Genomic DNA, 25,619 nt, shown 5'->3' with positions numbered 1-25,619 from the left:
TCAGGAGAGTAAGAGCGCTCTGTCTCTCACTGTGTGGAGCCTGGTCTTCAGGAGAATAAGAGCGCTCTGTCACTCACTGTGTGGAGTCTGGTCTTCAGGAGAGTAAGAAGGCTCTGTCACTCACTGTGTGGAGTCTGGTCTTCAGGAGAGTAAGAGCGCTGTGTCTCTCACTGTGTGGAGTCTGGTCTTCAGGAGAGTAAGAGCGCTGTGTCTCTCACTGTGTGGAATCTGGTCTTCAGGAGAGTAAGAGCGCTGTGTATCTCACTGTGTAGAGTCTAGTCTTCAGGAGAGTAAGAGCGCTCTGTTCCTCATTGTGTGGAGTAGAAAGAAGGTCTGAATCATCAGACTCTCTAGCTCACACAGATAACCAAGAACTCAACCTGTTCCATATACATGGACAGAAGAACCTCAAAGTCCATGGGTTTTCAGAAGGCATATAAAATAAAATATACCCCTTTATACTTGTAAACTGGCCTGAATTAAAGACTTAAATCAAGTTTATTAAAATGCTTCACAACCTCGTTCTTATTATTGTCTTATGCTGGTCAAGCCTCCTAGTGTTACGGAACTGGAGCATCTTTACTGTGGAAGTAATGCTCAGCTTTGAAAAATGAGTTGCAAGTGAAAAAGTGTTAAGAGTTGCACAGAATGGCCAGCTTCTCATTCTTTAGCTTCCTATTGATCAAAGGTCCTCCCCTCTTTCCTAGACACTCATTAATTATCACACAGTTCAGAGGTGACGTGGGATAGTGAGACAGTTCTAGCTGGGGCTGGGGCCTCTGCTTCCACAGGGTACAAACATACAACTGCATTGTTACTGAGCTCCTGCATATAGCCAGTTAATCAATGATCCCTGAGCCATCAGCTCTGCTCACACCGTAAACATTAAAGTGATACTTCCCTCCCCCCAAGAGCAAGGTTAGGGGGTGTCCACAAACAGAGAAGAAGCTGGAAAAGGCAGAGTCCGCATGACAGCACACAGGAGAGGATGTGGAAACCAACACCTTTAAGATAGGATAAGATCACTTTATTAGCCATATACAATCTCTTGCATTAGGAATTTGTCTTTTCGTATACCCCAGCTTGCTCTCCATGAGACACACAGGCACATAGACAGGGAGAGAAGTTTGGAGTATGCGAAAAGACAAATTCCAAAGTTCCGTCAGCCATTTATACGGCACCCCTGGAGCACCTGGGGTTAAAGGCCTTGCTCAGGGGCCCAACAAGGATTCCTGCCGGTTGTGGGATTTGAACCGGCAACCTTCCAGCCACAGGCGCAGATCCTTAGCCACAGGGTCACTGCTCCACCCCAGAGAGCAGCAGGGGAAAAAGAAACACACAGAGTTTCATCCCTTCCTTTGCTATGGTGGAAAGAGACACGCCAGATCACCAACCGTAATTGGAGAATAATGCTGCTGCACTTCTGAGACAGTGGATTTGGTAACTGGGGTCCATGTGGTACTTGTGCTGGTCTGGATTGTGTGTCCTTTAGAGGTAGGTTTTGTGATAGGGGCTCTGGGCGTTGAGTAGAGAGCATGAGTGAATAAGAAGGGCATCTATGTAGATGAACTGTCTTGTCTGGTCTGTGGATCCACTGGCTGTTCTGCGAGACTCAGGAAACCTACTGTGGGGGGGAAAAAGGATCCCAGCACCCTTTATAATTGCTATGTGGCATAGTCATCTACAAAGCAAAAACAGCTCCTGCATTTAGAGGTCACCTTCCGTGACATTAAATTTATAGAAGAAATGGACTCAAAAACAACAAAGCACTAGCTGGGGAGGACTAGGGAAATTGCTGGGGTCCACAGTCCCAATCCTGTAGTTCTCAGTAGAGGTGAAAGTCACCTTTTTCCAGTATGATGTTATCAACCTCTGCAGATATGCTGATCAGGTACATCTGTCTTTAAGAAAGGTTTATTAGAAACCAACAAGTCCTTCCTCACTCTACCCATAGATTGAGATCACCATCACTTGTAAAATAGCTGCACCTGCCTAAGTTTGGGGCTAGCTAAAATTTCACCATTATTTAAAAATAAAAGAAATAGTTTTGGTGTAATATCTGGGCGATACCAGGATAGATACACGTAACTGCAAAATTGCAGCTTATGCCTCATACGTGGTGTCAACCTGGTGTTCAGTGACCGCTAACAAATTAGCACCCTGTCATTGACAAGTTTGCAGATCACACCAGAATATCTGCAAGTGCAGGATAAGGTGTGATCTGGTGGGACTAGGCAGACATTGGAGCAGTAAGTGTTAAGTGGGAAAACATGAAAATGAGATGCTAAGCTACTGCCTTGTGCTTGCAAATCCTCCAGATAATACTCAGCTCCTCTTACAATATACAGAGGACTATGGGACTGAGGAGTTGAGAGCTGTATAAAAAAAAAAGTACACATTTAAAGAATCTCAGTTCGATTTCCATCAGCCTCACCAAGGACGCCGTACAAAAGGGATCTATTCTCCAGCAATCCTCTGAGTTCTGCAGCTGTGTATCTGCCCTGTGCTGAGCCTGGATGCTCCCACTCTATAGAGAGACCTAGTGCCAATAACATCTGCTGCCTCATAACTTCAGGGCTTCAAGACCAACATGAAACAACGCAAAAGAATTCAACTACACTGAAGAAAAACACACAGGTTTCGCTTCATAATTTTTTTTTATTTAGATTCCCCCCCCCAAAACTTTTTGCACCCTTCCGACACCTCATACCTCAAAAATAAGGCAGCCTTCCTTTCATCTGTTACGGACTTTTTGTTGTGTTTGCTAACATTTCCTTAAAACAGTTGGCAAGTCAACTTACATACTGTACCATTTGGGAATGCAAATGATCAAATATGTTAAATACGGTTCCTAAAAAAAAATTGCACGTTTTATGTGGGTTTTTTTTTTAAACTTATTCCATTTTTTTTGCTCTTTTCCTTTTTCTTACAAATTTCTCTTCAACAGAAGGTGTAAGCTTGCAGAACATCATGAAAGAAAAGCGACGTAAGTGAAAAGGCAGCGCCTTGGGTGGGAGCCCGCAGCAGCTCTGAGGTAATTCTTCTGCCTCCGCCTCCGGCCTTGGTTACCTTCTCAGGCCCTTCTGGGCTTGCTTGAGTAAAGTGTCGAAGTCTAGTGCATCAAACTTGCTCTTCGCAGGACCGGGGTCAAACTCCCGGTTCGAATCTGAAATGGAAGGGGGCGGGAGAGAGAAAATGTCAGGAGAGCAGCCCGGCTTTTTGCAGACAAGCAGAATCCATGCCCTGGTTTTGCATTCCGAGCTTCAGATTCGCCAGTTTTTGTTACGGCACAGCCACAGGAGGGGAGGGAAAAAAGAGAAATGGAATGGAGACCAACCCCTCCGAAACTTCTCACACTGGAGGGGGCAGTGCGAACATGCCTGCAAGCATCTGGGAGGCCTACACTGTCAGCTGGTGTCGCGAAATGGGCCGACTCTGTCCGTGCCTTTCAGCAACACTAGTAACACCTCACTTAGAGAAGAACATGCTAAGCTGTGCACTTCATGTCACTAGCTGAAGCCTCCAGGCTCTGCTTTTGTTTGTGTTGGGTCCCTTTTGTGCTTTGTGGTTTTTCCTCCGACAAGGAGCAGCCCTGACAGAGAAGTCTGGGTGTAGATCATTAACAGAGGCCTTAAGAGGATGGATTCTCTCACACACTCACCCAGATCAGCATAGCTGGTTTTGCAGAACTGCCGCCGGCCCCCGAAGCAGAGGTCAAAGGGCAGCTCATCGGGATTGCGCAGCTTGTTCCCTTTCTCGATGGCGGTGAATGCGTCGTGCGTGTGGGTGTAGGTGACGAAGCCATAGTTGTCCCTGCGCAAGAGGGGGAGAGATCAACATGAGCAGCTCATGTACAGCACCAGTAGGAGAGGGGAGCAACTGTGGGAGAAATTAAAACCCCTCCTCTACAATTCAGTGCCGCCTAGCTTTGCAGTGGCTCGCACTGAAATTTCCTTCTACATCTGGAATAATTCTAAAAAAGGGTGTTATCCCATGATTGCATCACATTTTGGAGGCTAAGCTGGGCTGTGGCCTTACGATGTGATAAACCACCTGCAGCAGCAACCAGTAGGTGATGCTCCTTTCCTCTAGACCAGAATTTCCCCAACCACGTTTCCATGATGCCATTCGTAAGAGTAGAGGGGCTGAGGCTCCGGTCTCCTTCAATTTCCCCTCTTAATTCAATCAGTAATACAATTTCTCGCCTATCTGCTGATCTGCAGAACCGCTGCTGGATGTTGCCCAGGTAGGCGTTACTCTTCTGCATGGATTTTTCCTGGTGAGGTACAGACTCTGTACACTTCCTCAGCAGAACCAGAACTAATCTAATTCTCTTCTTCTGCTGCGTGCTCACACGTCTCACAGGCACTACTGCGAGTGCGCAGGCATGCTGCATGCCTGAGGGGGAGAGGGGGGGCGTTTTATGACAAGCTGGGGAATCCACAAAGAGACCTTGACCACACCAGCTGGAGGAAATAAGCCCTAAACATGTACAGTTCACCGCAGAGCTGTGGCGTTATTAGAATAGTAGCCAGTCTGAATGTAGATCACAGAATTTTCATCTCTCGAGGTGGGAGAAGAGGGAGGGGGGGAGGTCAAGAGACGGAAGAATGGTTCTTAAGTTTGACATGGCAGCAGATACCGCCAAGCCCAGAGCAACACCTATTGGACAAAGTAAGTAAAATGGAAATGACACAATTAAGCCTCATGAGCAAAGTGTGTTCTTTACAGATGCACAAGCTGTAAATCCTGTTTCAGAGCTGAAAATAAAACAATCAAGGTTGGAAAGAAGACAGAGCAGTTTCAGGAATTCCAGGCTTTTCCCGTCGCCTCGAAATCCTGTACAGCTGACCGTATGAGAATCTTCTGATTGACGGCGCTGCATCGTTTCGGCTTGGTTGGCAACACTTTGTGCTGCGGGCCGACGCTCCGAAACACGCCCCGCCTCCTCACCCGTGCTCTCTGAAGTGCAGGGTGCATTCCTCGATCTCGCCGAACAGGGAGAAGCGTTCCTTCAGCTCCTTCCGCGTCATCCCTCCACGAATCTTCCCAATGTACACCACCCGCCTCTCCTCCTGCGAGAGAGGGAGAAACGGGTCAGAGAGGCGCTGCTCCTCACTCCTCCCGGGCTCGCCAGACCCTGGAGAGCACCCCCCCAGCCCCGGGGCGCAGACCTCACGTTTCCACGGGAACACATTGGCGCACAAAACGTTAACAATCAGAGGAACAGCAGTGTTGTGTTCCACACAAGCAAGTGAACAAATAACTGGGAACATAAGTAGCAATTAGGTCAAAACGTTCAAAAGTTAAAAGGGCTTTTAAAAAAAAATGTTACACGTGAAAGGAAACCAGTTGGTTTTGTAGTAGCTTATTGATTTGATCTTTGAATCTGGTTATTTAAAAATCGGATTCAACTTCAATCAACTGGCTGAGCAGCTGCTCAGTTTAACAAGGTAGGGCTGAGTGCCTCTTTCAAACTTTAATAACGAGGAGGAATGCGAAAGACGGCCACGGGCTCTTGATGGTTCCCTGAAAGTGGAACGAGACAGCCTGTACTCACAATGGCTTTCTCCTTGAGCTGGTTCTTCAGTTCCTGGCGGCAGATTCGATCCCTTGAATCATAGCGATTGTATTGTCCATAACCCGGGCTGTGAATGCAATTCACAATCCGTCAGCGCACAGGGTCAGGTGGCCAATATATACATCCCTTAAAGTTCAGACTTCTGCATTCAGGAGTGTCATTTATGGAAGCAAATAAACATATCCCACTTGCAGAGCAAACTCATCCACTGTGTGAAACTAGACTGGCTCTAAAAGCCAGCAGGTACATCACCCAACTCACAACTGGCAGTGCACTGAAGCCCAGCAGGTGTGAGCCTGGTCAGTACCTGGATGGGAGAGCTCCTGGGAAAAACTAAGGTTGCTGCTAGAGGAGGTGTTAGTGGGGCCAGCAGGGGGCGCTCACCCTGTGGTCTGTGTGAGTCCTAATACCCCAGTATAATGACGGGGACACTGCACTGTAAAAAGGCGCCGTCCTTCAGATGAGAAGTAAAACTGAGGTCCCGACTCTCTGTGGTCATTAAAAATCCCAGGGCATTTCTTGAAGGGAGTAGAGGTGTAACCCCGGCAGCCTGCCCTAATTTCCCCATGACCTTTACCCATCATGGTCTCCTAATATTCTCCATCTATGAATTGGCTTAATCACTTCGTTCTCCACAATGATAGATGATGTGTGGTGAGCTTTCTGGTGCACTATGGCTGCTGTTACATCATACAGGTAGAAGCTGCACATTGGTGGTGGTGGAGGGGAGTCTCCATTACCTGTAAAGCGCCTTGAATGCAGTGTCCAGAAAAGCGCTAAATAAGTGTAAATTACTCTTAAAAGACACTCCCGTCCCACCCTGCATTGCATTTTTGGCAGCTCCAGTCTGATGTGACATGTCAAGTGTTCAGAAATGTAAAAGGTGCACCACACTCCAGAATCCAATACTTAGTAATGCATCTAGGAGCCTGCATCGTTGTCCAGTTAGCAAGTTGCACAATTTTACAAATTGAGAGCTTAGAGTGGAAGGAGAACAAGATGACAGCACGGCTCTTGGGGAACACAGGCTGACACTGCACTGCACAAACTGGAAGACAGCGTGATGAAGTCACTAGACGCACTAGACACTCCCACTGAAATGTTCCTTCTACCCTAAGAATTACCCACGATTTTCCCTCTTGGGCAGCATCATAACCTTGTAGCCCCAAAGATCAGAAAATAAGCAACTCTGGGGCTGGTCCCAGGAACTAGGAGACCTCTAAGGAAAAACTGGGCTGCTGCTGTAAGTGGCATTTACCAATAGACTGATGCTCTTCCCTTAATGTCCAAATTAATATCCCACAGTCCTGTGCATAAGGGCCACATTTTGCTCTCGGCTTCTACAATCTAGGATCCCTAAAATTCCCATTTCATTCATTTGGCACTCCCATGTCATTCATTCCTGTGCCCACAACTCAGAAATGCATTTTCCCCACTTTTCCAGCTGGTCTGCTGTGCAGTAGGGCTGCAGGCGTGGAAAGACTGTCATGTATCACCCAGGTAGGTGCTTGTAACTTGAGGCGCCACCTTTCCACAGGGGAGGAAGTGGCTCCCTCCCTACATGGGGGGCCCTATGCAGTAGAAGCGCAAACATTCTAAAAGATTTCTCACCCCCTCCCATTTCCCCCTGACCTCTGACCCCTGACCCCTGACCTGTGGCTCCTCCTCCTGCTGCTGCTGCTCCTCCAGTGCCGCGGGGGTGAGCTGGGGGAGCGCGAGCGCGAGCGGCTCCAAGATCCGGAGCGGGAGCTGGAGTAGGAGTAGTGGCGGTAGCAGCGGCGGGGCTGGGAGGGAGAGCGGGAGCAAGACCGGGACCGGGAGCAGGACGAGGACCCGGAGCTGCTCTGGGAGCGCCGAGAGCGGTACCTGCACGGGGGGGGGAGAGGAAGGGTATCAGTGCCGAGGCTGGGGACGGGAGACCGCAGTCGCAGCCATACAGTCCCCATCACTTCTTCAGCCCCTGGGTTAGAAAGGCCAGCAGCAGGCCCAGCCCGACGCTCCAGGTCATGCCAAGAGATACCAGCGGGCCTCAGGTCTGCTCCCTTGTGGGCTTGTTGCATCCTCTCCACTCCATCCAGGCTCCTGACCTCAAGACAGCGGAGCTCTTTACTGTGGAGCTAGTGCTCCCATTTTTTTTTTAGAGGGCGCCCTGTCCGTGCTCACAAATTACCCACAGCCTTCCCCTCCGCTGTGCTTTCCTTGGATGGTACATTTGTCCAGATGTCAAGTTTTAGAAACGGTTTTTATTTCCTATGTCCACAATTCAAAGCAAGGTTATTTCTTGCTCTCCCCAAGTGCTTCTGTGAAGTGATCCGTCTCGGATCTTGGCGTTCCAGAGGAGACCACCTTATCTACGAAGCAGGGCCTACATGGAGACGGGAACATCTACAGTAGCTTTCTTTATCCAGCCTTTAACTTTTCCATCATTATGAATTTATTATTCTTGGTCTCATTGGTCCTAAATCTGGCACATCCATGTACTTGTGAATAAGTTCTGAAGCCTGAAAGAGGTCCTGTCATGGCCGCCTCTGGAAACGGCTCACTCGCCTGTAACTAACGATGGCAGCAGCAGAATGAATTCTGAACTTTCCAGAAACATTTTGACTGCTTATAGAGAAAAAATGCTTCTGTATTTTTGGGGAGGGTGCTTCTCCATGCAGCATGACAGTGACCCAAAACACAGCCAGTGCAACCAAGTTGATAAAAACCAGTTGGGAAAAAAAAAAAACCTTAGTAGGTCAAGTGTAAATCCCAACTGATCAGCCATTTTACATGATGTAGGACAGACGTTCGGAGCACCTCGAGAATAAGAGAGCTCAAAAGTAGCTATGGACAATAAACACAAATGATTACACAGTTTGGAGAGCTCAATAGGTCGCAGACTTCATGCAGATATTACCTCAAAAGCACATGTAACCAAAAGACTTAACTCTGCATTGCACGAAGAGTGAATTCTTAAGGTCACTTGAAACCGCTGAGCTGGGTTTTTGTTGTAATGTGATCAAATGTGTGCATCACGGTGGGGCAGTGCTCAGTATTGCTGCCTCGCAGCACTGGGGCCCTGGGTTCAATTCAGACCTGGGGTGCTATCTGTGTGGAGTTTGTATGATTTGTATGGTTTTTCCCCTTGTTCAAATGGGTTTCCTCTGGGTGCTCCAGTTTTCTCCCACAGTCCAAAAACATTCTGGTAGGTTTACTGGCTTCTGTTGCGAGTGTTTGTATCTATATGCCCTGCGATGGACTGGCGTCCCTTCCAGGGTGTATCCTGCCTTGCGCCCAGTGTTTGCCAGGACAGGCTACAGCTCCCTGAATTCAAAGCATCCAAAAGGATGGTTGATCAAAAGCGTGCACAGAAATACCCAAAAACAAAACGTACATTATACTGAATCTCTCATTCCTACAAGCCTCATGAGCATAAATACACAAAGCTTCACTCCCCACACAAGGGAGCGTCTCACCTCCTCTTCCTGGGTGGGGAGCGAGACCCGGACTCGGATGAAGACTGGGAGTCCGAATCCGAGCTGCTGGAGCTGGAGCTCGGCGACCGGACACGGTACCGCCTCCTAGCCCGGCCTCTCTCTTCTGCCGGGGGGCTGGCTGGACTCTCGTCGTAGCGGAAGGTCCTGCTGCTCGGGGATTTCTCCGCGGGTGCGATGTCGGCCTCCAACCTGCAGGGGGAGCTCTCCGGGGAGAGCATGACCGAGCCGGACAGAATGCCCATTGCAGGCTGAGTCCTATGGTCCAGGGGCTGGCTGATAAACTTTTTAGGTGAGGGGGAGACAGGAACCCCGGGAGGCTTGGTGGAGACGGGGGCCGGGGGAGAGGGGCGCTCTATAGGCTTGATGGTGATGACGGGCAGCTGCTTCACGTTCCACCGCGTTCCCAGATCGCTCCCTGCTGGCTCTGTTTGAGGCAGGCAGTAGTCGTGGTCGGTGAAGGCCGGGATCTGGGAGGTGGGCGCAGGAACAGGCTCGGGGGCGGGGGCGGCGGGGGCTTTGGGGCGCGTCTTGGCTCGGGGCAGCGGCCGAGGGTCGATGATTTGGATGGTCTTGGAGTTGCACGGCCTGGGAACTTCGGCAGGCTTGGGCTTGCCCGGGACCACCGCCGCTGGGGTCACGGGCTTCCACGGGTGGTGAGGCGGGGTGGCAGGAGGAGTGAGGCCTGCACGGAGAGGGGCAGGAGCGTGTAAAACATCAAGAGGACAAACACAGCCCGCAAAAGCCCCATCCATCTGATTAACAGGCCGGTGGACAGAAGGAACACCGCCACTCCCGTCAAACAGCCATGTGCTCAGAGTTTACACTGTGCAGGCTCCTGCACTCAGCGCACCAAAAAACAAATCCACCCGTTTCTTTTGTTGCTGTCCAGGAACTAGTTTTGAAACTACAGTAAATGCCTGCAGCTCACTAGACTTGAACTCCCACTGTTGAACTCCTGCAACAGGAGGTACTTCCACTGATCAAGACTAATAAGACCTGCAGTGTGGCATGTTAATGGGAAGCCTTGAATGAATCTCTGAGGACAGCAGGGTCCGCGGCAGGCGGCATCACATGCCCCCCCAAGGTGGCGCTGGAATTGCCGTACTCACCGGCTGAACTGGCTAGACCCAGGAAGAGCCCGCGCTCCAGCGATTTCCCATCAGGCTGAGGCTCCGAGCTGCCAACAGACACACCAGGCATGTTATTAAGCTCAAAATCCTGCACACCTCATAACTCATTACGGTCACAGGCAAGGAGGTAACAGGTGAGAAAAATCCGATTCCCCCAATCACAGGCAAGAGAAACCTATGATCGGGGAAGGAGCTGCTCCGCTTTACACATGGATTTCAAGAAAATTCAGTTTTGAACGGTGCTGTGGTTTCTTTGAATACTAGCCTGCATTTGACCATACAGCTCCACAACATTGTCCCTTGTTTAATGCATTGCTCCCTCGTATGTAACAATTGAGACAAATCAAGCACTATGCAAACAGTAAAACGGATTATATTCAATTAAGTTCAAGCTGCAAGCTCACAAAACTACTTAAACTCCTTCCAACCTTTCGAAAGACAGCCCTTGAACCACACACTTCCAGGTGACGCGGCAGTACACGCAGAAAAAGCCTTCTGTTTATTTAATTTGGACTGTCAATGTCATGTTTTCAGCCACCGCCTTCAGATGTTTTTATCAAGTTCAAAGGCCCGGCTTCCTGCCCCCTTATCCACATCCTGTGCAGCTGCTCTAGAAACTGCTGCCAGAGTACCTGCGCAGGAAGGTGCGAGCGAGGCACAGGGGCTCCGCCGCTCTGACAACGCCTAGCCAAACCACGACGGCTCCAGCACAGCAAACACACCGGCCGGAAACCCTTCACTCCCGGCCCAGGTTAAGCTGTCCGCGCTTATCCAGCAGTCGGGAGTCTCTTCCAGGCTAGTTTCTTTGTGTACAGCACAAAGGCAAGTCCCCCCCGACTGAGCCCGAGGTGGAAGCTAAGAATTTCTAAAAGGGGTCAGATATTGATTTTTAAACCTAGGCCGAAACTTAGCCCGGTTGTATTTGGTTTTACTAATGGATGCGTCATGCTCGCGATCTGTGGCCCGACGGCTGTGTCCGTCGTTCACAGAACTTGCCAAGAGCGCCTGCAAGCCAAGCAGGCGGCCCTCTGGACGCGGTAGGTCTTGGCATGAACAAGAAGGCCGTAGCACGGCCCCCCTGCACAAGCAGCACCAGAGCTGTAGGGTAACTCCCGCCGGCTGGACCTCTCCCTCTACTCACCTCGAGTTTCCTACAGCTGCTGCTTTACCACAGACCTCCGGTACACTCTGCTCCTCTTTGGCTGGAAGAGAAGGGAAGCTGTTAAATTTCAGTGGCCGGGACTTGGAACGGAGCGGATCCCATCAGCGAGAGAGGGGGCACTCTGCTGTACTGACATGTGACCCCTGGGAAGACTGACTCCTACTGCTCTGACCTCTCCCAATGCAAAGATCTAATCTAAGCCAAAAAGAATGAAGCGTGGAAGAGGATACAGAAATGCAGAAGATGAAACTGGGGTAGAGGATGCTGTACTATGTGTATTACGGCCCTGGCTTTACCAATAGGAGGACTGTGCACCATAGTGCGAAGCCCTTGGTGATTCTTTAGGATAAAAGGTACTTTAATAATGAAACTTACTGATATCCTTTTATGTAGCTAAACAGGAGCTACACTGGAAGAAAGTGACCCACTGAGCACCATGGGCTGCTACCATCCCGAGTTTAATGCTGAGTAGAATGCGAATCCATTTTATCACAGCAGTGCATTGAGGGTCAAAATGGATTTGCAGACAGGGCAGAATTCCAGCAGCTTAGCTCCCGGGAGCACACGACAGCTGCTCTGACCACACAGCAGCTCTTAAAGAGACAGAGCGCAAACAGGCGCAGTCTCATCCTCAATCCTTAGGACAGCACACGGAGAAAGAGAGAAGACTCTCACTGCAGAGTGGTTTGATCGACTACAGTTTTTACAAGCTCCAGGCTGTTAAAAACAATTGCTGACACCAAGTCCTAAATAATTTAAACTCGACCCTCCAAATGAGAGTCAAGGCAGGGGGGGCTCCAAATGAGGCGTACGTGAATAGAGCCTTGTATGAATTTAAAATTACATTGGGTGTCTTTCTCTTTTAAGGGGTACAGTTCTAGCAATTGCCCATTCCTGTACATCCTGAAAAAGACAATCCTTGACCTGGTTCTACATTAGCACATCTGGTTCCTGGAAAACTAAGATGCATAATAAAAAAAAACTCTGATGCACCAGTATTAACAGCGCTGTATTAAAACCTTGCAACAGCCTCTGATCAATTTAGAACATGACTGAGAGTGGAAGGTTTTCAGATCTTTGATCCAGATCTCTAATTTAGCCATAGTGTAACCTTAACTAAATGTGCTTAACTGATCCACTCACAAAGGTGTCCCATTTACTAAAAACGTGTAGTTTAGTGGAAATAAGCTACAGCACTGGGGCTCTCCAATCCAATTTAGACTGCACCAGCCAGGTGGCGCTTGACTAATGTCTCCACGGCTCAGACCAGAACAGAACCTGCCCTGCCCTCCACCCAATTACACCCACACGATCTTCAACCTGCGACGGCACCGACCCCTCAGCTTCCCAACCCACCTTGAGTCTCCTCAAACTGTTCCAGCAGGCTGGTCAAATCGGACGCTTCAATTCCTGCAAGACAGGGATCGGATGTGGTGAGAGAGAGAGAGAGAGAATCCTGAACAATTCACACTTCCTGTGCGGTAAAGGGATCTCGGCTTCATAACTTTTATCAACCTCTGGCGAGCACAACTACACTCAAGATGCCGTGTTGTTATTTTCGACGCAAGAACCCGTTGCCACCACTCCGCTCTGTGGATGTGCGACACGGCCCCGGGGCTTACCGATCTCACTGGTGAAGGCCTGGATGAGGGCCTCAGCAGGACTCGGCTTCCTGGAGGCGGCTGGCCGGGCTGCGGCCGAGACTGGCGGGGCGCAGGTCTCCGCTCTGGGAAGTTTGTCCCGGGCTGGAAGGCGGGGGTTCACAGCAGCAGCAGCAGCAGGCACAGGGCGAGACGGAGGCACGCCCTGGGCAGCCGAGGTCAGAGAGAAGGCGGGGGCAGGGGAAGGGGCAGGGCACTTAGTCGGCCCACCCACACGGGCAACGGGGTCCGCTGCCCCCGAGTTGCTCTTGGGAGAAACGCTATTAGACTGTGGTTTAAGGGTCTCTGTAGTGGTCTGGGCCAGGGGTTCACGAGCCTCTGGAGGGCTGGTGGGAAGGGTCCGCACAGCGGGGCCCAGCCGGGAGCCTTTGTCAGGGAGACCGGCTGCAGGAGCGGGCTTCAGCTGCTGGCCCAGGCCGGGAGTCGCGGCTGGCCGACAGGAGCCCTGTAGTGGTACTGCCCTGTTGCAGGGGCCCGGCCCCCCCGAGCGGGCAGCGCTCTGCTGAACGCCGGGGTCGGGCGCGGCTACTTTCAGAGCGCAGGGCGGCCTGGGCGTAGTGATCACTGGAGCAGGTTTCGGGAGAGAAGAAGAGTTCGGAGCACTTTCTGGGGCAGGCCTGGCTGTGGCTTTCGAGGCGGGGGCGGGCTTGCTGGGGGCCGACGCCAACCCCGGCGGCACCAGCAGGGCCTCAGGGGTTGGCGGCGCCCCGGGGCCGATGGGCTGCCACGCCGGCATGGCGCTGGGCGCCGGGTCGACAGAGGCCCTCCGCAGGCCGGGGGGGGTGGGCTCGGGAAGGCAGGGGATGGGCGGGAGCTCCCTGGGCAGCTCGGGCAGCGTGGGCCACTTGGGGCGCTGGTCCTCGGGCTTCTCCACCGGTTGCGGCTTCTTCTTCTGCCGCAGCAGCCGGTACTCCTCCAGGCTCAGCAGTCTGGGCTTGGGCTCCTTGGGCTGGGGGGCAGACGGGCCTTCTCCGCCAGCGGCGGTCTTGCCACCCCCCTGCACTTCAGGGCTGTGGGAAACCGGGGGCGCTGGGGAGTGGGAGTCGGATCCCAACGCTGGCACACCCGGCTTGACTTCGGGGGCAGCAGCAGGGCTCGGCTCGTGCAGCCCAGGTTTCTTAGCTGGGTTTTTCTCCAGCAGATCGGTGGGGTTTCGTTCGGCATTCTTTGGCGTTTCAGGAAGTGAAGACACATTAGCTTCTGGACTCACTTCTGGTACTTTTTGTGGGGGTTGGCTCGCACGTTCCTGGGGGATTTTGCCCTCGGCAGCCTCGGCCGGCGCCTCAGCCTCTCTAGGTGCCTTTGGGGGAGACGTGTTGACAGGTGGAACAGATCCCCCATTCACAGAGTCTCCCTCCTCCTTGTCCTGCTTCCCCGCTCTGCTCCTCAGCGCCCTCCCCCCTCCTCCCGACACCTCCTTGTTTTTCCGTTTCTTTCTGCGGCGAGACGGGCGTTTCTCCGAGGCCTCCTGCCTGGGCCGATCCTCGCTCGCCTTGCCCTCGTCCTCCCCGGCAGGCAGGCCGGCCTCCGCAGGGCTGCTGGGAGCAGCAGGGAGCGCCTCCCCTTGGGTGCTGCCCTCACCTGGCGGCGGCCGGCGCTGTGGCGATTCTGCCGGTCCGTCCGCGGGTACCTCTGCGGGGGGGCTCGGCTCAGGGGAGGCCACGGGGGTCTCCTCCTGCTCTCCGGGCCCTAGTATCTCCAGCACAAGCCCTCCTTCCGGCAGCTCCGGCTCACTCCCCTCCAGACACACCGTCAGGCAGTAGGGGTGCATGTGCTTCACTAGCTCACACAGGGCCATGCTGTCGGTTCCGGGTTCGAGAGGCAGGGACACTGCCAATTCCACCATCTCCGGGGAGGCGGGGTCCATCTCGCTCTCTGACCCCTGCGCAGAGCCGCTAGCCTCCCCCTCTTCCTCCTCCTCCTCTCCGTCGCTCCGGGCCTCCCCTCCGAAGCGGATCATCCTCAGCTTCCCCGTGCGGGAACTCTCCTCTCGGGGCTTCCCCACGGACCCCCTCGGCCTGTCCAGCCCCACTGCCTCCACCTGCAAGGGCACAGCGGCAGGGGTCAAGCAGGAACAGCGGGAAGCCATTCTGACAACCCCCACGTTTGCCTCGCTTTTCGGAATACTGCTTTCCAGCTTGGAAAACCGCTACATGCCTGTGGAGGCCCACTGAGTGGAGCCACTGCCAGAGCCTGGGCTCTGAGTCTACTGATCTCTGCACAGCAGTATGTGCTGCAAATTACTTGAAATTACCGCAACAGAATCTTCTTGCAAAGGTACAAATAGAAAAACTCCCCGTGAAACCCCAAAAGTACAGAGCCCATAGAAAGACTACACATCGTTTCCTAAGAAACACATTTTGTGGCCTAACAGAACACAACCTCCAAGCGGAAAACAGTTCAGACTTCCTGAAAATAATTACAAATGAAATTCCAGAAAACTGGGTTGGATGAGCGTGCCTGAATTAGTACTGGGGGGGGGGGGGCACTTTTGTTTAATTACAGACAGAAATCTGTTTGGACAGGCCTGTACCAACTGAGCACGCCCAGATTTGGCAAAGTTTGCCCATTCCTCTTTACAGGACTGCTCAAGCTCCATCAAACTGCAAGGGCACAGCTGATGGACTGTAACCTTCATGTCATTCCACAGACTGTTCATCTGTCTTGATTTTAGGCTGCTAGATCACAAAATCTGTTTCTTTGGACAGACAATGTACCATAAGTGTAAACATATACAATTAGTATTAATGTACAATACTAATATAATAAATACTTATCATTCTTCAACAGTGTGCGAATTAAGGTTAAAGGAGTTACATTAAGAAGAGAGGAGAAGAAATGTCAACATTGCTGGAATACTGCCGAGGTAAAGATAAGAAACGCACCAAGCTACATTGAACCGGGGATTAGCAGGGATCTCAATTAATCTCCAGGACTCCTGGTGGGCTGATTAACCAGGCTCGCTTCAGTTAATTTCAGAAAGCGATCACATTTCCAGCAAAATGGAATAAAACAAAGCATGCTATAGAGACACCGGCTGTCCATGAGCTTCAGGAAAGACGGCAAAACCCCGTTGAGATGCAGCTCCTACCAGCTCATGGTTTCCCCTGAAAAAAACCCCGAACTGGATCGCGACGAGAAACGACAAGTAGGTTTTCTTGAGCGTCGGTCATGCTCTGCCCACAAACAACTGTGAACACCACTGCTCTCTCTCTCTCTCTCTGCCACCCCCCATACTGGAAAAAAGCTCTTTACACCTCAGCACCCCCGAGTCCTGGAAGAATCTGGGGAGCCCAGCAGCCCGCAGGGCATTGACAGTGTGCTGCTGGTGACTGTATTTGGACCGCTGAGATCGAACCGGCTTCCACCAGTGAAGCCCAGAGCTAGCTCGGCCGATAGGGGGAGTGAGAACGGCAGTGCAGCCCCGTACCTTGCTGCTGGACGAGGAAGAGGAGGAGGAGAGGGTCCGGTGCCCGCGCAGGCTGAAGGGCTCTCTCTCTGGGGGTGACCGCGCCAGGCTCAGGAACCGCCTCAGCTGAACGAGAGGAAAGAGAGAGAAACCCCAATTGGGGAAAAAAAGAAGAAAAAAAATCACTCCACGCCTGTGTAGAGGCCCACTGAGAGGAGCCACTTCTGCTCTGTCCAACTCAACCTGGGCTTTGAGTCTCCTGATCTCGCTGCACAGCGGTATGTGCTGCAAATTACTTGAATTGACTGCAACAGAATATTTTCACTGAAAAGGAAAAACTCCTTCTGGAACCCAACACGTTCAGGGCCTGTAGAAAGTGTACAGAACCTTTTATCAGCTGAACAGAGTGCTCTCGCGCACCATGGCGTCACGTAGCAAGTGGAGCTAAACACATTTGTCAGGGGATTTCCAAGGTCCAGTGTAGCAAGGCGAAACAAACGATGGCCACAGTGTAAAATAAGAGGACGGTTTAGAGCTTCAGTGAGCTCGCAGAAAGCCACTAGCCTTCTCAGACATGTCCCTCAATTCTGATTTACTCTAGTGCCATGCACGTTTTAGTTAGCGGCCCGTGGCTCGTCAAGGGCCTCCTGGCGCTACAGAGCGCCGGGACGGACGCTGCTGGGGGTCCACGCACCGGAGACTGCTCCCGCTCCTTGTGCCCGGCGAGGAGCTCCGAATCCGAGAGCGTGTCGAAGGGCGACAGGTTCTCATCGTCCACGTTGTCCAGGATCTCCGTGAGAGCCGTGAGCAGGGTGGCTTCGCTTTCTTCGGTCAGTCGGCTCTCAGTCTGGGGGGGACAATTGACGACAATTCAGGGATTTTCAGCTTCACAATGAACATGTACTCAAGTCACCATCGCCTGGCTGTAGACTCCTCGCGCCTAGTAGTTTGATCCGTTCCAGGTGCTACTCGCTGAGGGTTTTAATGATGAAGCAAATCAACAATAAACTTACCGACGTTCTTTTTGATTGCCTTAAGTGTTGCCTAGTTTAAGTCTGAAACTTTAGTTTTTAAGAGCTGTAATGGTTCAAGCTTCTATGTAACAAATCTTATGTTTCCCTTTCTTGACTAGTCCTTGCAATTTAGTATATGCAAAACAGAATACTGCTGTATGTAACCACCCCCCCCTTTCAAATCACCACCACCCTTAAATGAAACAGAAAGCAGGAGGCACGCCTTTAAACAAAGAGGGGTGGAAGTGTGGAAGGAGTCATGTTGTTGAAAGAAAACAGGGGATCAGTTATTAGGGAATATCTGGATAAGATCCTGGCCTTTTCTCATTTGTCACCTTTATTAAGTTCTTGTGAAACAGAGATGAGCTCCCAGTCAGTCAGTAGTAGAGCTGTAAATACCCTCACTGAGCAAACAGGAGTATTCAGGGCTTGGCTCATTATTCAGGACACATGTCACGACAAACTGCTTAGGAAAGGACTCATTTCTTAAATGAAGGCAAGTTCCATTGGCTCTTTCCTCGGCCAGAATGGATCTGTTCTGTAGCCCATTCCCTGCTCCTAGTGTCAGGGGCAGCTCGCTGAAACATGTCAATACACATCAGCTAGGCAGCACATGTCACTGGGACCACCGATTGCCTCCAATTGTTGAAGCCACTGTGAATCTCATCCTTCAACCCGAGACTCAAGGGTCTGCATTCCTGGTACCTGAGAGCCCTGGTCCTGCATGTTTTAAAGGGAGACATCAGACTGCCTTCCTGAAGGCTTGGATCAAAATAATTATAAAGAATTAAGCCAGCAGCCATATCACCCTGCAACTCACAACTGGCAACCCACTGAAGCTAAGCAGGTGTGAGCCTGGTCAGTACCTGGATGAGAGACCTCCTGGGAAAAACTAAGGTTACTGCTGGAAGAGGTGTGAGTGGGGCCAGCAGGGGGCGCTCACCCTGCCGTCCATGCGGGTCACCGACGGGGACACTATACTGTAAACAGGCGCCGTCCTTCGGATGAGACGCAAAACCGAGGTCCTGACTCTCTGTGGTCATTAAAAGTCCCAGGGCATTTCTCGAAAAAAAGTAGTAGGGGTGTAACCACAGTGTCCTGGCCACATTTCCCATTGGCCCTTGCCAATCATGGCCTCCTAATAATCCCGATCTATGAACTGGCTTCATTACTCTGCTCTCCTCCCCACTGATAGCTGATGTGTGGTCAGTGTTCTGGTACACTATGGCTGCCGTTGCTTCATCCAGGTGGGGGCTGCACAGTGGTGGTGGAGTGGAGTCCCCATTACCTGTAAAGCGCTTTGAGTGTCCAGAAAAGCGCTATATAAGTGTAAGTAATTATTATTATTAAGCAAGTGATTTGTTAAAGTGATTGATTCAGAGGCCACAGGGCACAAAATACCAAAAGTTCATTTAAGGGACCATAGATCCCTTAAAGGAATTTGATGCAGGTGTTCCCTAATTTTTAGAAATGGGATATTCATGAAGGCCCATACGAATAACTGGACTGGGGCTCCCCTGGTCAGGATTGTAGATCCCCGTTTTAGCTCTCCAAATATCTGAGCGATAAACAACGAGTAGGGACGTGCCGAAGGAGATTTCCGAGCCGAGAAACCAGTAACCAGGCACCAGACGGTGGCCTCGGTTACTGGGCATAACCAACACCCCACTCAGCCCAGACGTGAAGCACGAGTCCTCTGCCACACTTCCGGAACCTCTCACCTCTCCAGAGGCCGTGGAGCTCTCCAAGATGGACAGGATGGATGGGTCTAAGCAGCCGGGGAAGGACTCCAGAACCTCTTCGGTGTCCAGCCCGACGTCCAGGTTGCTCAGGCTCAAGTCATGGAGATCCTCGCTGGAGAGAGCTCCCTCCAGCACCTCGCTCTGCGCAGGACAGAACAGGAGAGAACAGGGCTGAGTGCTGGCATGCAGCTGGTAGATTTAGGCTGTCAGAAGGCTTCCAATTGCTTCCGACTAGAATTCTAAAATTGCAGACAGCAGGTAGGCAAGAAAATACATGGTTTTGGCTTGAGAGCTAGTTAATGGATTAAAACAACAACAACAACAACAACAGTACAGATAAGGGGCGAATCCTCCAACTGGTTTGATATGATCAGTGGAGTACCATAGGGGTCTGTATTGGGATCACTGCCCTTCACGATTTATAGGAGTCATTGATATTCTGATAACTTAGCAAAACAGTTATAATTGTAAAGGATACAATAGGAGGATGAAACGCTGCCGAAGCTGCAGAAGAAATGGCAACTGACATTTAATCTAATCGGGTACAAACTAAAACGGAAAACGGAAAACTGAGCTTGAAGAAGCTGCTTATGTAAAATAATCAGGTTGTCCGTTTTATTGATCAGCCATGTCAACAGAAGCATGTCAGAATGTTGACCACAAAACAAGGGATGATACTTTAAAATTATTCAGATGAGGTCCGACTAGTACACTGTACAATTTGAGTAACCCTGTTACCATTTTACAAAAAAAAAAAGGAAACTAAATTCAGGGGATAACGTTATGTACAAAGGGGTATGAGAACATGCAACAGGCTACCAATCCACATTTCTGATGCCACAAACCCAGCTGCTTATGCTCTTCAGATCATTCACCTGACAGCCAGGTTTCGGCATTTTCTTTCTTGCCGTGCTTGGACATACTTTCCCCATTGTTCAGCAAGCAAGAAACAGCAGGTCAACCCGGCAGACCTCACAGGGAAAGCATCTGTCCCGAGCAAGACCGCCAGCTGCTGAGGTCTTCCAGTGGTGCTGCCTTCTCACCTGTGCTGACTTCCAGAGGCTGCTCCTCGTCAACAAACTGCCCCTGGAGTTTGTCACCTATAGCTGGGTGCACTGCTGCACACTCAACAGCGGCTCAAGATCACTTTTGCATAGAAGAAAGATTTGCATGTTTACTTTTAGGCTCTTGGCACCTCAAATCAATTTATAGACGAGGATGTTAAATAGCTGGAAAAGTACAAGATAGTCACCGTTTTCTCAGCTGCACCTCCCAATGCTGTAAGTAAACTTGCCTTCTGTTTTAGGCAAATCTGAAGCAGCAGGTCTAGCAGAAATAAAAGCTACTTAATAAAACTCAATCATGGGGCATCTGGGTCAGCTCTATAAACATGAGCTGAATGTCAAATCTTGGCTATATCCCACGAAGTGAAGACAAAATGCTTGACAATTTTTAAATTAGTCCCCTCGAACAGCAACCCATTTACTGGAATTCTGTGGAATAGCGAAAAACTGGAAGGATCACATATGTATGCATGCCAAAAAAGGGAGGCAAGGATCAATTTCCATATCGCAAAGAAACTGCTTCACCACTAGCAAAGAGGTGATGGAAAAACCAGCACAAAAAAACATCTCCGCAAGCTGGGACTTGAGCATGGCGTCAGCATTTTTTTTTTAATCAAAGCGAACTTTCAGCAACCTCTGCTCATGACAACTGCATCGCAGAGAGAAGGCAGGAGACCCAGCCCTAGGAGCACAGATTCCTCTGCGTGCAGCCTCTGTCAAACCTTGTTAGCTCAGAGTCCCTCAATACTTCGGTCAGATCTCCCTTGCCTCTTCCTTTAGAGGAGAGCCAACTCTCTGCATTACAGTCTAAACTGCAGTCGATGCATACCGTCAGCCGAAGGCCATGAATGCTAAGCTAGCCAGGCACATGCTCTGCCCACAAACAAAGACCAGTGGCTGACCAGACCAGAACACGATGGAACATGAATGGAGCTGTCTGGCCACCGCTGTCTGATGGGGGACCATGTGTGTGCACACACACGTCTGTAACAAGGAGACACTGGCAGAGGACGTCAGCAGATCCTACTCCGATTTCCATCCCCACTGGACCTGGCTGAAACACAGCAGAATCCAAATTCCTCCATCCTCCAGAATCCTATCATCCATTTTCAGATGATAGCAGATTTCCCCCCTGATCCGGGTCCTGGCAAACCTCACTCTCTCACATTTGGCTCCTGCCAAGTTCTTTCACATTTAGATGGTTCTAAAACGTTGGTGACAACGTGATCAGTTACGATCCAAATCACACAAACCGACAAATCTGTGAAACTCTTCAGGGGGAGAGCTCTGGAAGGCGAAAAAGGATTAAGTGTTCACAGTAAATGAAGGGGCCTTGATGACAATCACGTGCGCTTATTCGGCAGAACATTTCATTTCTCAGGGTCACGGAACCTCAATATTCTCCACACAGAAACGAGAGGAGATCTGACCGAGGACAATGGGGAAGGAAATGTCAGCAACGTGTACATTGGCCATCATTTTTAAATAGGCACCAACATCCGCCCACAAACGGGAACTGCTCACTCCACATCACGGATGCTCAATGCCCCTCCTCGAGAGCCAGAATCCAGCAGGCTTTCTCGGTCACTTCCAATCATCAAGACAGCTGAAGACCTATTGCATTAGACTGGATGAACAGAAATGTTCAACTGGACTGGGAAACTCAGTGCACCACTGAGCCAGGTCATTGCCTTTCGATGAAATTACTGCAACAGAGAGAGAAGGCTCTGCTCGGAGGCACTAACAGGGGACACTGGGCAGGGCTGCAATTCGTGCCGAAACTCCATGCAGTTATACGGTGCCTTTCACCCAAAACGACCCCAAGCTTCACTCATAGGAAACCCACTTCCCCTCCTGAAACGCAGCCCCACCTGGGTGACGGGTGAAGCGTTAGAGACCTGTGCCACTCTGTCCCCGTGTGCCCTCCTGTATTACTGGCGGTGTCCAGCCCATCCATGCCTGCCTGCGTGCTTCAGGACTCCCCCACCCTTCTCCGCTGTCCAGCCTACGAAGGAGGCGGCTGGAATGGCTCAAGTCAGGAGACAAAGTCCTACTGCGGGCTGCATCTCCCGGAAAGAGCAAATAGGAGGAGGACAGAGGAAGAGAGCTGGCAGAGCTCACTGGAGAAGACTCCTTCAGACCTGTGAGGCACGGCGCCCCTACAGCCACGCACGCATGCAAGCCACTGGGCACAGCCGAGCGCCTCCCTCTGAAATCGGCTGGAAGTGGAGGGGAACAGAAGTCCACCGCAGCCAGAACCCTTTATCCAGAAGCGTCCCATCAGTCAGTGAGCAGCGACAGTACTATAACCCCCCACCGGGACCACCAAACCCCCTGTACCTGGGAAGAAGGGGACTCTCCTCCCCGCCCAAAGACACCAAGTCAACCCCCAGCCTGCCTGCACTACCTGCGCTCACAAAAACATTAAGCCACACGCGCTGCAAGGCATCCCATCAGGGGGATGCCATGCTGCCGCAGGACTGTACCACAAGACTCCTGCGCTGCCAGCGAACACAACATTCCTCAACATCCGTCTCGACTCCCATCGGGACAAGGACCGATCCCAGACATTAACTGCAAACAGGCATCGGGCTCCTCTCATTTGCTAAACGCGTGACGCCATCTTCTGTGCAACTGCTGCTCTAGTTCCTCCAGCCAGCCCCTCATGTCAGCCTGCCATCCTGAACGGCTTAACGGGTAGAACAGCAGCCCCACCCTCATCAGCACACGACATCCCTGTGACTCGGTGTTATGCAGAAATGAGCCACAGACCTGAGGTTAAAGTGACAGTACTTGGGAATCCATTTCCAACTTGTGCTTTAGCTACACATCCAAAACAGCACACTTGGTCGGGGGTATCGGCTGGGAACAGACCCTCGCATTCCCTCACCAGACACTAAAACAGTGGAGAGCAGCTGCAGTTCAGATACCACACTGCTCAGACCGCAAGTTTGAGCCAGACACATTCGCAGCCTGGCTGAAACGAACTTTAATCGAGGAGGACTACAAAAAAATATAGCTACATAGCACAGACATTGCTATGTTGTTGTTTTTTAGAAAAACCTTCACATATTTCCAGTGAAACTGGCTGTAAACAGAACATGAAGACAAGAACTGCATGTCTCCAGCCAGAGAGCACTCCTTCCATGTAGCTGAATTCCCAGGCTGAAATCCACCAACTTAATAGTAGATGATACTAGGGACTCCTGCATCTTTCCCTTTTCTAGACCTGGTAACAGGCAGTGGTAAGGGCTCTTGACAACTAATCGGTTGTGGGTTTATGAGCAAGGCACTGCATTCAGACTGCTCCAGTAAAATAACGCGAGTTATTTAATGAAGTAAGAATGCCTTAGGAAAAATAAAAGTGTCAGGCAACATGAACGATGTGAGCCTCAGGCTGCATCATGTGTCCTATCTTTCCTGCCTCGATAAGAGAAATACAACATGTTGAGATGATCCGTTTCTCCTGTATACCGATTTTGTTTTTTTAAGATCGTCATTAAAGGCGTCGCTTTTGAAATTCGGGTTATGCACTCTTTCCAACAACACCGGGTCACCGGGGAAACGACCACACGTGGCCCCCGTTCTCCGGCCTGGACACCTCTACCCACGTGCTGTACTAAAAACAAGCATGGCCTTTAATAGCCGAATGTAAATAGGGGATCCTGATAACAGATCTTGATTTTAACTCGGTCAATTTACAGCCAATGCCCGACAACACTGGTTTTAGGAATATGTGCAACCCTGCCCAAACAGGTACGAAAGTGAAATTACTTTTTTTTCCTTCTTTGCACCGATAGTTAGATCCGTCTAAACCTCTGGTCGTCTGTTATCGCACGTGTTGATTCTTACAGAAACTCAGTCAAAAGGAACATTTTAGATGACTTTTATGGAACACTGGTGTTCAGTTACATTTGTAATGGTGTCTGAAAGAAAAATAAACAATTTCGAGAATCGTGCCGTTTTTCGAAAGTATAAGAAGCGATCGTCAACACGTATTAGAACGATGCGATTTGATCATAGCTGCACTGTTCTCTGGTGAAATCAGAGGCGTGCCTACTTCCATTTTCATGGTAATCAATTTTCATTCATTGATCCTGAAGCTTTTACCACGTGTGGATGACTCAAGCTTACAGAGTTAGGAACAAATAAAAATTGAGGTATTTATTAACAGTCATCCTTTAAACTATGATATTTATAGACAGCCACCCCTTCAAACGCGTTATAACGATATCCGAGATGATAACGTTATAAGCGAAAGCATATTTTCGATACTAAAAGTTTTTCAACCAGCCGATGTTTTCAGCATTACCAAATTGCCACCCAAGCAGATTCGCAAGACTATGCGACAAATCGATAGTACAGAACTAATATAAACCAGATGTATACATTCATCACAGTAACTGCATGAAATCCAACCATCTAATCACGCAGAGAAGAGGAACTTTCCTCTTTTTTCAGAAGCCAGACACGTAGCTGCACTGGAACATGTCGCCAGAAGGATAGATAGCTCAGACTACCCATGCTGGCAATCGTCTCGTCTCACTAACTTTTTCGGATCACGCGGAAATTTTATTTTAACAGAACACCCAGCAAGTGTCCGATTTTATCGCTTCTTCTTCCATTTTACCCCTGGTACTGAAATGCATTTCTACAAGTGCCACTACATCCACGTGTCACTCGCCAGAGCACATAACTGGGTACGGTATGCGATCTTGCCCACTACCACCCATGAAAAGGTCACGACAGTACCCTTCACTGCCAGCCGCAACACATCGTTACCTCGTCCAGTGCAAAGGCATTGAATAATTCCATGCTGCCGGTGGTTAAGATCTCCTCGCCTGCTCCCCACCACGCCGCCATCTTACAGCCCCTGATCACAGTCTATTATAACGCAGAACCCGGCCCGGCGTGGAGACACGTGGTTCTACCATTCCCGGCAAAGTGATGCGGGAAGTCAGAGTTGAGCACCGCCCCCAACACGTGGGAACACTGAGTGAGGTGACGTGCTGCGGCGGATGTGAACTGCGACGCTTTTAGACGGAAAAAAAAACCTCATAAAAGTATCTTTTCTTTCCTAAAAAATAATCTTTCCTCAACTGAACGATACACTGGACCGAAACAGTTTTGTCTTCTGTCGTTGATTGACACAAAGTGGTTTACCGTTTCAGCACCGTGATAAACCATTAAATAAAAATGGCTTCTAAATGAGTTTGCATTATGAGGTGCCGCCCTGTTATTCATTTGCTTATTAAAATCGTGTTATATTGATGGCACGTTGTGAGATATTTATTCTCACTCACAGTTTTGCGAAAGAGTACTATTTTTATGTGTAAAATGCACATGGCGACTCATTGGTTTAGAAAGCTTATTGTAAA

General features: G+C 50.3%; 1 protein-coding gene across 1 annotated transcript; it reads right to left on the bottom strand.

The window, feature by feature from the left end:
* Positions 1–2,644: 2,644 nt before the first annotated feature.
* pprc1 (PPARG related coactivator 1) lies at positions 2,645–25,193 on the bottom strand. The gene is made up of 14 exons (XM_069189266.1): positions 25,024–25,193; positions 19,157–19,318; positions 17,117–17,269; positions 16,444–16,548; positions 12,975–15,054; positions 12,709–12,762; positions 11,332–11,392; positions 10,170–10,237; positions 9,040–9,742; positions 7,235–7,447; positions 5,561–5,648; positions 4,954–5,075; positions 3,662–3,813; positions 2,645–3,166 (listed from the first exon to the last, which is right to left on the bottom strand). The coding sequence occupies exons 1-14, from the start codon at positions 25,102–25,104 to the stop codon at positions 3,066–3,068; spliced, it is 4,143 nt and encodes a 1,380-aa protein (XP_069045367.1). The 5' UTR covers positions 25,105–25,193; the 3' UTR covers positions 2,645–3,065.
* Positions 25,194–25,619: the final 426 nt, after the last annotated feature.

The sequence above is a fragment of the Lepisosteus oculatus genome, chromosome 4, assembly GCF_040954835.1.
Source record: "Lepisosteus oculatus isolate fLepOcu1 chromosome 4, fLepOcu1.hap2, whole genome shotgun sequence".
Lineage (NCBI taxonomy): Eukaryota > Metazoa > Chordata > Actinopteri > Semionotiformes > Lepisosteidae > Lepisosteus > Lepisosteus oculatus.
The sequence above is the reverse complement of the archived record's forward strand: the minus strand, read 5'-3'. Positions and strand labels throughout refer to the sequence as shown.

Excerpts from the sequence above, each read along its gene's own strand:
- pprc1 (XM_069189266.1), bottom strand. The coding sequence starts at position 25,104 with ATGGCGGCGTGGTGGGGAGCAGGCGAGGAGATCTTAACCACCGGCAGC. Across the intron at positions 19,319-25,023 it reads ATGCCTTTGCACTGGACGAG|AGCGAGGTGCTGGAGGGAGC; the intron begins GTAACGATGTGT and ends TGTCCTGCGCAG. Across the intron at positions 12,763-12,974 it reads GGCCTTCACCAGTGAGATCG|GAATTGAAGCGTCCGATTTG; the intron begins GTAAGCCCCGGG and ends CCTGTCTTGCAG.